Raw genomic sequence first — 13,483 nt, forward strand, 5'->3', positions numbered from 1 at the left:
CTCAATAGGCCCGTGGTCTCTTGACTTTCCCTTCCTGAAGTCAACAATTTGTTCCTTGGTGTTGTGGGAATCTGAAGCACATTTCCCAATGAGTTAGTGGAGGCAGGTACTCCCACAATATTTAATAGGTATCTGAACCATAATTTGAATCACCATGCCATAGAAGGCCACAGACCAAGGACTGGAAAAGGGATTAGTGAAGATGGCTATTTGACGGCCAGCAAAGATCCGGTGGGCCAAAGGTCCTGTTCTTGTGCTTCTGATTATGATTGTGACCAATTCTTTCTTGTCTCCCTCACTTTTTCTTTTTAAGATCATAACTAATAGGAACAGAATGAGGCCATTCGGCCCACCAAGTCTACTCCGCCATTCAACCATGGCTGATCTATCTCCCCTGCCTTCTCCCCATAACCCCTGACGCCCTTACTAATCAACGATAGTTGATTTTTATTCCTTCACTCAAAGACTTCATGCTCTCTGAACCTTACATATTTTCCTTTCTCCCAGTCTCATTGTTTCAGACAGACAAATACTCTTCATTTCCTTTCCCTCTGACTTCCTGGTCTCACTTTCTTTCTCTTTCTGATGCCTCGCAAGTTCCATTCTCTCTCTCTCTCTCTCCCCCCCCCTCCCTTTTTCTGTCTGAACTGTTGTCCTTAAAGCCATATTCTCTCTCCCTTTCCATTTGCTGTCGCCTTACTGTCTTTCGCCTAGTTGTTCCCCTGTTCACTTTCTGTCCAGCTCGGTTGCAGACTTCGAACCCTTGTTTTCTTTCCCTGCACGTACTGTTTCTCTCTTCATGTCCGCGCCCCTTTCTGTCCATCTCTGCATCGAAGGGAGCTTCCTCCGGAAATTAAAGCACTTGTCCATTTCTAACTCACCCCGGATGTTTATCCTGGTTGCTATTGGAGTGTTGTGCAATCGCCGCCCGGTGCAGCTATGCCGGCAGATTCTGCCAGCGCTCCAGGTAACGGGACCATCGGGGGACATGGACAGGGACATAGACATAGACAGGGACAGGGACATGGACAGGCACAGGCACAGGCACAGGGACAGGGACAGGGACAGGCACAGGTACAGGGACAGGGACAGGGACAGGCACAGGCACAGGCACAGGGACAGGCACAGGCACAGGGACAGGCACAGGGACAGGCACAGGCACAGGCACAGGGACAGGCACAGGGACAGGGACAGGCACAGGGACAGGGACAGGGACAGGCACAGGCACAGGCACAGGGACAGGGACAGGGACAGGGACAGGCACCGCTTGCGGTGCACGGCGAGACGTTCAGACAGCGCGATGCAAGTTCTCTCGTGTTGCAGACTGAAAGGAACTTGGGTTTACGATCTGTAACGCTGAGTATTGGCGAAATAAACATTTTTCTACAAAAATTACTTCCTTAATACCAAACAAAGAAAAACCTTTGAAATGGTTCTGAAACCACTTAAAAATCTCATTATTTGCTGCCCCTTAAATCACGCGTCCTTGGTCAAGCTTTTGTTACTTTTTTAAATTCCTCCCTTTAAGACATGATGTCAAATTGAGTTTAATGATGCACGCTCGTTGCGCACTTGGGTGTCTTGCTCCAACTAAGGTTTAATGGCACAAACTTATTATTTTATGAAGAGGGAATTCAAATAGAAAAATAAAGAAACACATTGCCTCATAGTTAGAGGGTCCTGGAAAGATTTTGTACCATTGAACTTAACTTGTATGGAGATTGTAACCACGAAGGGATGCAGAAGGGGATATTCATCAAAACGCAAAGTGCGAGAGTAGCTTATTGGGTCAGACATCATCTGTGGAGAGACTGGACAGGCAATGTTTCAGGACAAGACCATTCTTTGTATTGACTGTATAATAAGGATGGAATGGAGAAAGCCGGAAAAGAGGTGGGGAAGGGGCAAAGCCTGAGAAGTGATAGATGGAAACAGGAGGAAGTGGTTTGATTGAGAAATGGGTTGAGTAAATGACAGGCTGGAGATGAAAATGAGACAAAAGGGTGTCAGATAAGGAGAGAAGAGGGGTGAAGTGTGAAGCCATAGGTGGAAAGGGACAGTGGGGAGGGAGAGACGGAAGGGCATGATAGTGGGAGAAATAGGTGTAGTGTTTAAAATGCTGAATAATTTACATGGGATAAAGAAGGAAATGCTTTTTTCGTTTGAATAAAGCTTAGGTAACCATGGGAACTCCTTTTTTGCTCTCTCTAAAGCAGTGCCTCGATCTGTGGAAATTAAGATGCTTATTGAGCACAATGTGGGACCAGCAGTCTCTGCTGCTGATAGGGCTTGGTTGCTTGATAGACCAGGTGGATAATTTTGGAAATGAGACAGATATAGAGAGAGGCAGCATGAAATAGGCCATTTGACCCATCAAGTCCACGCTGACCATTGAGTGTCCATTTACTCTAATCCTACACTAATCTAATCCAACTTTATTCTCTCCACCTTGTTAACATTTCCCCCCATAGATTCTACCAGTCATCTACACACAAGGACAATTTACAGCGGTCAATTAACCTACCAACCTACACGTTTTTGGGATGTGGGGGGAAACCGGAGTACCCAGTGCAAACCCAAAAACTGTTAATGAGAAAGTGCAAACTCCATATAGACAGCACCCAAGGTCAGGATTGAACCCAGGTCTCTGGCACTTTGTGGCAGTGGCATTACAAGCTCTGTCACTGTGCACTCCCTTTGTCATTAATAATAGATTTTGTTGCTGTTCCCAGGAATTGGAGATTTTCAGTGCTTCCTGGGATGCTCCTCCATTTTGGGCAGTCAAGGGCCAGGGATTGCACCTCCTCTACATAAGTGTTTAGAAACATAGAAACATAGAAAATAGGTGCACGAGGAGGCCATTCAGCACTTTGAGCCAGCACCGCCATTCATTGTGATCATGGTTGATCGTCCACAATCTCCCGTGCCTGCCTTCTCCCCATATCCCTAGATTCCACTAGCCCCTAGAGCCCTATCTAACTCTCTCTTAAATCCATCCAGTGATTTGGCTTCCACTGCCCTCTGTGGCAGAGAATTCCACAAATTCACACTCTCTGGGTGAAAAAGTTCCTTCTCACCTCAGTTTTAAATGGCCTTCCCTTAAATGGCCTCCCCTGTTTCTGGTGCTTGTCCATCCTTAATGAAATGTTTTAATTATGTGAGAGGAAGTCATTATTTCCAATGTATGGGAAGTGCTAGGAAACCTATTTCTTTGCATCTATTTTCACCAAAGAGAAGGACATGGATGACAGTGAGATCAGTGTGGATAAAACTAATATGCAAGGGCAGTTTGAGATTAAGAAGGAGGAGGTGTTGGGGCTCTTGAAGAGCATTGAAGGTTTTTAAGATCACCAGGATCTGATGGGATTTATCCCACGTTATTGAGAGAGGAGATTACGGAGCCTTGATGAAGATCTTTGCATCTTTAGGGCAGCACAATGGCGCAGTGGTAGAGTTGCTGAAATGCAGCGTCAGAGATCCGGGTTCGATCCTGATTACGGGTGCTGTCTGTACAGATTTTTTATTTCTCCCTGTGACCGTGTGGGTTTTCAGGTGCTCCGGTTTCTTCCAACACTCCAAAGATGTCCAGGTTTGTAGGTTAATTTGTAGGTAAATTGTCCCTAGTGTGTAGGATAGTGCTGGTGATCGCTGGTCGGCATGGACCCGGTGGGCAGAACGTCCTGTTTGTATGTTGTATCCCCAAAGTCTAAAGTAAAATTCTCTAGGCATAGGAAGGTCCTGGAGGACTGGAGAGTAGCTAATGTTGTTCCTTTATTTAAGAAAGGAAGTAAAGAGAATCCAGGGAATTATAGGCGAGTGAAACTCATGTCAGTGTTAGGGAAGCTGTCAATTCTTTGGGATAGGTTTTACTTGCATTTGGAAGAGACTGGGTTAGTTCGAGACAGTCAGCAGAGCACTACATGGCAGGTCATGCCTTACTGACTTAATCGAGTTCTTGAGGAGGTGCCAAAGGTGGATGTTGTCTTCATGGATTTTAGTAAGGTGTTTGATAAATTCCTCCATGATGGGCTGATCCAGAAGATTAAGATGCATGGGATTAACAGTGTCTTGGTGGTATAGATTCAGAACTAGATTACTGATAGATGAAAGAGGGTTTTGAGGGAAGGCCGATATTCAAGCTGAATGTCTGTGACCAAAGGCAGTTTTGCAGGGATCTGTGCTGGGACCTCTGCTTTTTGTGATATATATAAATGACTTGGATGAAAATGTAGACAGGTTGGTTAGTATATTTGCAGATGACGCCAAGGTTGCTGGGGTCATGGATTGTGAGGAAGGCTGACAAGGTATACAGTGGGATATATAGTGTAAGAAAATAACTGCAGATGCTGGTACAAATCGAAGGTATTTATTCACAAAATGCTGGAGTAACTCAGCAGGTCAGGCAGCATCTCAGGAGAGAAGAAATGGTCGAGACCCTTCTTCAGACTATAGATCAGCTACAGAAATGGATAGAAAAATAGCAGTTGGAGTTTAATCGAGCAAGTGTGGATATACAGAGAATGGAGGGATATGGTTTATGTGCAGGTAGATAGGTGATGGTCTTGGCAGCATGTTCAGCACAGACATTGTGGGCCAAAGGGCCTGTTCTTGTGCTGTACTGTTTAGTTTTGTTTAGAGATACAGTGTGGAAACAGGCCCTTCGGCCCACCGAGTCCACACCGACCAGCGATCCCCACACATTAACACTATCCTACACACACTGGGGGACAATTTTTACATTTACACCAAGCCAATTAACCTACATACCTGTACGTCTTTGGAGTGTGGGACGAAACCGAAGATCTCAGAGAAAACCCACGCAGGTCAATCCACGCAGGTTACGGGGAGAAAGTACAAACTCGGTACAGACAGCACCCGTGGTCAGGATCGAACCCGGGTCTCTGGCACTGTAAGGCAGTAGCTCTACCGCTGCGCCACCGTGCCGCTCCTGTTCTATCTATGTTTTATGAAACCTGCTGTCATTGAAATTATGCTGTTATTCTCAAATGCTAGTGCATTTTTTTTTCCAAATGTTCTTGTTTAACAGCTGCCAGGAAGAAGTGTTTAGTCAGTATTCACGATACAGTGAAAGCTGGCGATGTGACGGAACTCGAGTTAATGGTGAAAAGTGGAGCCAGCATTAATGAAGTGGATCCCATTCACAAATTTACACCATTGCAATGGGCAGCACACTCCGATAGCTTAGAGGTGAAAAACGATTTGTCATTGTTTACTTGTATTAACAAAATGTAGAGTGTATTAATTGAGATACCACCCCACAGAGCATATCAACATTTTGTCCTGTACATAATGGTTATGGGCTAGGTTTCCTGGGTTTGGATAACCTGGCAGCTAAATTGAGATGGGAACTGCTGGATTCAGGGAATGATTGCATTGCCATCAATGACTGTGGGCCTTGTTTAGTAGGAGTGCTTCCCAGGCTCGACAAACAATTGGGGAACTGCAAGTTTTCCTTTTTTTTTTCCAACTGCTGCATTCCTTGTCTCCTAAATTTAGCAGGGCCAGTTTCCTGAGCTTGCCCCTTTGTGAAAGGGACTCTCTAAAAGCCTGTGGGTCTTGTGGTCAGAAACAAACACTAAAGCAAAACTTTTAGAGAAAATGTGAGAATCATAAAGACTAAAGAAAGATCTAGAGATTGTGACTGCAATATTTAGTGCGAAAAAGGAAAATAAAGATAGCCGCAGACATGATTTATAGTTCCATTCCACCCTCTTGTATCTGCCATTAACACACCTTTTATTTTTTAATCTTAGCTGCCTTCTGTCCTTTTTTTCTTTATCCTTTTTATGCATCTTAAAACTTATTTCAGATCATGGTAGCGATAAACGTTAACTGTTTCTCTCTCTTCACAAATGCTTCTTCACAGATCCTGCCAAATCTTCTGAGTACTTCCAGCCTTTCTAGTTGTATTACATCAACAGAAAATGTTTCTTATTATATTTAACAGCAGATAAACTCATACTAACTCATTCCCATTTACCAGGTGTCTTCTATTTTGTTTTCAAATTTCTGTTAAATTATTGTTGAAGTGGAGATAATAGTGCCACATCTACTAACTTGCATTCACCAGGAAACTGAAAATGACTGGGAAAGGGATAGCTTTGAAATTTGATATGAGATGAATAGCTCTGCAATAATGTTTATTATTCTCTATTCGATCAGCCTATCTATTCGTGAGGGGACCGCCGTGAGGTAGGGGAAAGAACAAAGGAGGACCCGGCGTGGGGGGGCGCTGTGAGGGGGAGGGGGAGAACAAAAGGGGACCTGGCGCGGATACTGTGTACACTTTGTAACTCTGTCGACGCCCTTATGTGGCGGCTATTTGCATACCTTGGGTCACATTGTCACTGTGATTTGTGACAATTAAGTATTCATTCATTCATTCATTCATTCATTCATTCATTCTATTTATGATTAAATCCTATCTATTCATGATTAAATATATTTAATTATAATAATCATTCAGATATTTGTAAATCAGCCTTTTTGTCTTAACATTTGTAAAAATACAAACCTAATCAAATTGAGAATATTTATGATTCACTTGATAATGTTACAGTGCCTACACTGGTTGCTATGGCATGGTGCTGACACAACTGATGTAACTCCCAGAGGCTGGACAGCTGCGCACATTGCAGCCATAAGGGGTCACGATGCCTGTATGCAGGTAGAGTATCTCAATTGTTTAAATTCTTCTGAACTGAAATATTTTTAATAATGAAAATATTTCATCTTGGTGTTTGGGGCACACATTTTTTTAATGAGCCCTAGTATAGGAGAGGAGAGACAGGTGACTGAATGCTGCATAATTCCTCAAATGATTTATATAAAAATGCACCAGATTGAGGGGATGAAGGTCATGTTTCTGTTGACCATAATAATCTTAACATTATCTGTAAGCAGCATCGTGGAAGAGCAAATAGTCACAGCCAAACTTGATTTAATATTCCTCTTGTATCCCTCAGTCCTTGACCACAGGATGTAAGGCTAGGTAATTGCAGCTCATATACTAATTTATCACTACATCAAATCACCATTAATTGCAACCAGTGCAAAAATCCATGCCATTGGGTAGTGAATACTTCTTTTGAAGTTTGGATTATGGTTCATTATTCTAGATGCAGCGTTTTTCAAAATTTTTACTTGTAACTATTTTCATTATCTACTTCAGTTAGCCTCATTCCCAGAAGAAATGCTTCTCAGCATTATGGTCATGTTGTGAAGTTTTGAAGTGATTTCAGGTGTTATCATAAAAGTAGCCTAAGCACAATATGTGTGTTTTCTCCTCAGGCCTTGGTAATGAATGGTGCAAACCTAACAGCGAAGGATGATAGAGGTTGTACTCCATTGCACCTGGCTGCTTCACATGGACATTCATACACTCTTCAGAGGATTCTTCACAGTGGTGTGGTAGTTACCTGTTTGGATCGATTTATATCAACTGTTAATTTAATTTCTTCAGAAGAGGATGGTTAATTGCATCCGCTGCTCTAGATGTCAACTTATTTACATCGGCGAAACCAAGCGCAGGCTCGGCGATCGCTTCGCTGAACACCTGCGCTCGGTCCGCATTAACCAAACTCATCTCCCGGTGGCCGAGCACTTCAACTCCCCCTCCCATTCCCAGTCTGACCTTTCTGTCATGGGCCTCCTCCAGTGCCATAGTGAGGCCCACCGGAAATTGGAGGAACAGCACCTCATATTTCGCCTGGGCAGCTTGCAGCCCAGTGGTATGAACATCGACTTCTCCAACTTTAGATAGTTCCTCTGTCCCTCCCTTCCCCTCCTCCTTCCCAGATCTCCCTCTATCTTCCTGTCTCCACCTATATCCTTCCTTTGTCCCGCCCCCCTGACATCAGTCTGAAGAAGGGTCTCGACCCGAAACGTCACCCATTCCTTCTCTCCCGAGATGCTGCCTGACCTGCTGATTACTCCAGCATTTTGTGAATAAATCGATTTGTACCAGCATCTGCAGTTATTTTCTTATATGGTTAATCTGGGGCTGTGACCCGGAAACTGGAATAGATTATCATAAAAAATCCATCTTGTTCACTATTCTTTTTCAGACTGTCACCTAATGATAGTTAAATGTGACTCTAAACCCACTCATGTTATTGGCTCTTAATTGCCACCGAATAGTACAACAAGCCACTCAGTCCAATTGCAATTAAGGATGCACAACAAATGTGGGGCCATGTATAAAATAAATTAAACGTGGAAATATATGGATTACAATAAAAAGTAGTCTAAAAATATTTGCATTTATTACGCTCAAGTAAATTGACATTAGCACAACAAATGTGGGGCCATATATAAAATAAATTCAACGATGAAATGTTTAGATTATAATAAAAAGTAGTCTTAAAAATATTTGCTTTTATTATGCTCAAGTAAATTGACTTAGCTGGGACATTAACACTATTGGACAATTTGAATACTGAGCAAAGTGACAATGCTTATCTAATTTTACTTTATCAAGGACTTGGGAAATGCATGCATACACAACTCCTGTTCAGCGTTTACTGATTTGGCAGCTGTAAATCACCTTTTATTTTCTGTTGTTTATCCTTAGGATACAAATCCAGCTGATGAAAACAACTGGAGGGCAGTTCACTATGCTGCCTTTCATGGAAGGCTGGGTTGCTTGCAGCTTCTTGTCAGGTGGGGTGCAGATGTGAATGAAGTGGATCAGGATGGCAATTTACCAGGTATACAATTGCTGTAATCTCTAAGGTAGAAGGTTTTCACTGGTACGAAATACTCAATTCCCAGAAGTACCAATTAAATAACAATTTGTTAAAAGGCTTGAGCCTGCAGCCATATTTACCAGTCTTTTGTAATATGTTCTAATACACTATACCGCAAATTCCATTTTTTAATACACCCATTCTTGCTTGGATATACTTGTTCAATCAGATTATTCTGACATATTAGGACACACACACATGTGTGTATCTGACATTGGCTGGAATTTATTAGAGTAAAATAAAGACTTGCATTTATGTTGTTGCATTTATGTTCCTTTCAATATCTCCCAAAACACTTTACTGCCAATTAATTACTTTTTTTTGTTTTTGGAAGTGTATCAACATTGCAATGTAGAAAACAAAGCAGCCAATTATCCCGAGCTATAGGAAGAGGTTGCGCAGGCGAGGACTGTGTTCCTTGGAGCGTAGGAGGATGAGAGGTGATTTTATAGAGGTGTAGAAGATTATGAGGGGTAAATGCACAGTCTTTTACCAAGATTAGGAGAATCAGGGGACATAGGTTTAACGTGAGAGATTTAATAGGAATCTGAGGGGTAACTTTTCACAAAGAGGGTGGGGGTATATGGAATGAGCTGCCGGAGTAGATAGTTGAGGCAGATACTAATAAATTTTAAAGGCATTTGGACAGGTAGGAAAGGTTTAGAGGGATATGGGCCAAACATGGGCAAGTGGGACAAGTTTCGACGGTGCACCTTGGTTGGCATGGGCAACCTGGCCCGAAGGGCCTGTTTCTGTGCTGTATGACTTCCAGCAAATTCCCATCATAATATGATGATAAAAGAATCAGTTATTGCGATGTTGCTAAAACTTGCCAAACCTTCTTCTTAACAGTTCTGTGTGATCTTTTTACCTCCATCTGAAAGAGTGGTGAGTTTATATATATCATCCAAAGGATGACAGCCCCAAACAACACACCACGCTCTAAGTGCTGCACTAAAATATTATGTTCACAAGCCATAGGAGCAGAATTAGGCCTTCTGGCCCATTGAGTCTACTCCGTCAATCAATCATGGCTGATCTATCTTTCCCTCTCAACCCTCTTCTGCTTTCTCCCTATAACCTTTCACACCCTTACTAATCAAAAATCTGTCAATCTCCACTTTAAAAATTATCCTGTATTTTGTGATTAGAATTGCTCTAGAATAGCATTTGCTCATCTGACTTCAAGAATCCAACAGCTATCAACTGAGTCGCAGCCTGCACCTGGAGATATGATGTATTTCCCCAACCTACATGTGTTGATAACTGTCTTTAATGGTTCATTAGTTTATGATCAAATTCTCATCGTGAAGATTACTCTGAATCAATGAGAGCACTTCTGCCGGCTACCTTCCAGCTGCTAGGTGTAGTTCAGATGTTATGTTGGCATAAGCTGTACAGAATATTCATTGTGGGAATGAACGTATTCCACTATAATGGAGAAAGATATCTCCAGTCATGGAACAAGTTTGTTTGCATCGCAAGGCAGACCTAGTTCTACTTAGGTTGCATCCATTTTGTTCATCTGCTTATCCGAATGTTTGAAATCAGGGATAATTCTAAATATCAAGTAGTAAAAGCCTTCAGCAACAAATAATCTGCTGGAACAACTCAGTGGGTCGAGCAGCAGCAGTTGAGAAAACGAATGGTCGATGTTTTGGGTGGAAACCCTGCATCAGGACTGGTGAAATGTCTGAAGAAGGGTCTCGACCTGGAACATCGCCCATTCCTTCTCTCCAGAGATGCTGCCTTTCCCGCTGAGTTACTCCAGCTTTTTATGTCTATCTTCGGTTTAAATGAGCATCTGCAGTTCCTTCCTAAACTGGTGAAATGTCTTGCTGGCTTATGTCGTTGCAGGACTCATCCACAAAATATGGGTGGAATTACTAGAACATCAACGGATCTGGCATTAACTTGATATCTGGAGCTGGCCCCAATGTCAGTGATAACTACTAGAATTTGCGTCCATATTTCCATTTGTGCCTCCACATTTCTGGTGTGCTAAATCCAGACCAAAATTTGTTTGTAGGATTTTTGCAGTGTCCTCTCTCTGAGAGTCAAATTCACTACAGAAGGTGGAACTGTGTTGCTGGACATGCCTTGACAAGGGAAATATAGTTTAGGGGTTACTGTACATCCACATTTTTTGTACGTGACTTGTATTGGAGTAGCTGATAGTGAGGTCCATTCATCAACAGGAAAGTGAGGAGGTGCCAATCACCCTTCATAGATGCACTTATGAGCTAAAGTACATTAGGTTATTTTTATGATATTTTTGCAGAACGTTTAAGACAAAGCATGCTTGGCTTTATGAGAGGGCAATGAACGAGAGTCATTTGAAGTGCGTTAGCCTACCCTTTGATAGATACAAAATGCTGGAGTAACTCTGCGGGACAGGCAGCATCTCTGGAGAGAAGGAATGGGTGATGTTTCAGGTCAAGACCCTTCTTCAGACCCGAAACGTCATCTATTCCTTCTCTCCAGAGATGCTGCCTGTCTCACTGAGTTACTGCAGCATTTTGTGTCCATATTCGGTTTAAACCAGCATCTGCAGTTCCCTCCTACAGCTTTCCCTTTGCGTTGGTTTGGAGAAATATCACCTCTTTGGTCAGAAGTTGAGGATTCACCATAAGAGCATTGTGGGCTTGTGACTACTGGGACTAGTACTTGCCCACATTTAAATTCAGATCTGGATGTAGGTAGGGTCAAAAATGAGGAGGTTTGCTCTTGAGCTTGCTGTTCTGAAGAGGCTTCCACTCATTGTGTTGTTGCATTTCTTACTTCACCTTTGCAGACATAGGTTTCCTCCTTGGAACACAGAGCAGAACAGCACAGGAACAGGCCTTGTGGCCCACCATGTCTGCACCAACCATGATGCCAATCTAAACTAAACGCATCTGCCTGCAGACAATCCTGATCCCTCGTTTCCTTGTCGGTTCATGTGCCTGGGCAGTGAGAGGGAGAAAGCTCTCTGAAGGTGACAACATAAGTAGATAGAGTAGTAAGGAAGGTGTATGGTATGCTTGCCTGTAATGGTGAGGTTGGAGAGTTTTTGGCGGACCTCCATTAATCTGTACATGCTGTAGGGAATTTTTCATTAGTAGTCTGGCAGTTAAGCAAGTCAGTTTTGTAGCATGCCAGTGGGGTGCTTAACCATAGTTCATGTGGCAGCTTGGCTTTCATCATTGTAACATTGATCGTAGGAGCTCTTGTCAACGAGTGGCTATGCTTTGATGTATTGGGTTGGTCCAAATATAGCCGGGTGAACAAACAAGTGCTTCATTGATTCTTGACAGATCTCTGCCATTTTAAACTTCAACACTATCTTTTAAGCTAAAATACCCATTCAGAAGCAGGAAGCACCAGCAACCTTTGTCGGGATCGTTAACTACTTGCAGAATATACAGAGTATGTTGATCCTGATAGTTTAAAACAGCATCAAATCACCATTGCGTTCTAAGTGATATCTGGATCAGTACATATTCCTGGTGGTCAGTCATCTTGTTTGAGAAAATGCCTCATCGCATGGGCCTTTCTGAATCAATAGATGCCATTTATTATTGGAGACAGACCAAGGGCATCTGTAGCACCAAGAGAAAAGAATTTAGAATCTAAATTTCATCATATAGGACACATAGAATCTCCAAGTGACCTACCTCCTCTTTCAAGGAAGATTGACTGCAAACACCAGCCCAGGTGAAGGTTTTTTGCCTTTACAAAAACACCCGCAATGTCAAGATCCCGTACAGAGTACTGCAACTTTATGGAACATTGCACACTTTAATATTCTGTAAAAATATTTGTACAATAACTTAGTTGAGTTATTGTAAAACCAGTATGGTAACATAATTACAATGAGTCTTTCCTTGCCTTTTTAACTGTAGCTCATCTTGCAGCAATAGAAGGCCACCTGCACTGCTTTAAGTTTCTTGTCTGTCAAGGAGTCAGTGTGACACACATATTGACAGCAAGGAATGACCAAGGCGAAACTCCAAATGATCTTGCAAAGAGGTTCTACAAGGACAACATCGTGCAGTACATAGAAGCCGTGGAGCATGAACGGGATCACCCAGACGATCAAGAAAGTACGTAAAATGAAATGATCAGCAAAAACATTCGGCATATGTTAAACACCGTGGATGGGTGGTGTGGGCACGGGGACAGAGCGCGTGAGTGCGGGGACGGGTGGATCACACGGCGGGGCGTGCAGGAGTAGCGAGATCCACTTTTGTTTTGAGGGAATCATTACACACAATTATCATTAAGTGGGGACCCTCTAATTTTCTGAAATGTTTGAAAGCTTTCTTGCAGGCAATGATCTTTTTCTCTTTCCTGTCGTTTGTAGATCTTGCATTTCCAGCTCATGTAAGTGCTTTCAAAGGAGATCTCAAGACTCTGCAACAACTAGTGGAATCTGGAGTGATTAACCTCAATGAACGAGACGATAAAGGCTCCACGCCCATGCATAAAGGTCAGCTCCATCCTCTTCACAGCAGAACTTGGCCACAGCAAATCATGTGATCGATTGGTACTCAACTTGGACCATTATACAGGCCTTTAATTCTGCACCTTTTAAGTGCTGATAGGTAAATGTTTCAGCCAACCAAGACATTAAATTGATTGAGACTGTCTAGTTAGTTGCAAAACTGCTGACAGTTGAACAAAATTGTCACTGAAATAATCTGAAGGAGGCTGAGGTGGAAGCTTTCTCTCAC

The 13,483-nt window shown here is 42.7% G+C and overlaps 1 protein-coding gene across 2 annotated transcripts in view; it reads left to right on the forward strand.

Annotated features, from left to right (window-relative positions):
- Positions 1–911: 911 nt before the first annotated feature.
- The window catches only part of LOC144595569 (ankyrin repeat domain-containing protein 42-like), a 28,629-nt gene continuing 16,057 nt past the window's right edge, over positions 912–13,483 (forward strand). For both annotated transcript variants that reach the window (XM_078403127.1, XM_078403128.1), the window contains exons 1-7: positions 912–967; positions 5,048–5,208; positions 6,581–6,688; positions 7,312–7,431; positions 8,594–8,729; positions 12,653–12,853; positions 13,114–13,239. In XM_078403127.1, the coding sequence (XP_078259253.1) occupies positions 940–967; positions 5,048–5,208; positions 6,581–6,688; positions 7,312–7,431; positions 8,594–8,729; positions 12,653–12,853; positions 13,114–13,239 (880 nt within the window). In that variant the 5' untranslated portion in view covers positions 912–939. The remainder of the gene's footprint in view (positions 968–5,047; positions 5,209–6,580; positions 6,689–7,311; positions 7,432–8,593; positions 8,730–12,652; positions 12,854–13,113; positions 13,240–13,483) is intronic.

Source organism: Rhinoraja longicauda, chromosome 7 (genome assembly GCF_053455715.1).
Source record: "Rhinoraja longicauda isolate Sanriku21f chromosome 7, sRhiLon1.1, whole genome shotgun sequence".
NCBI lineage: Eukaryota > Metazoa > Chordata > Chondrichthyes > Rajiformes > Arhynchobatidae > Rhinoraja > Rhinoraja longicauda.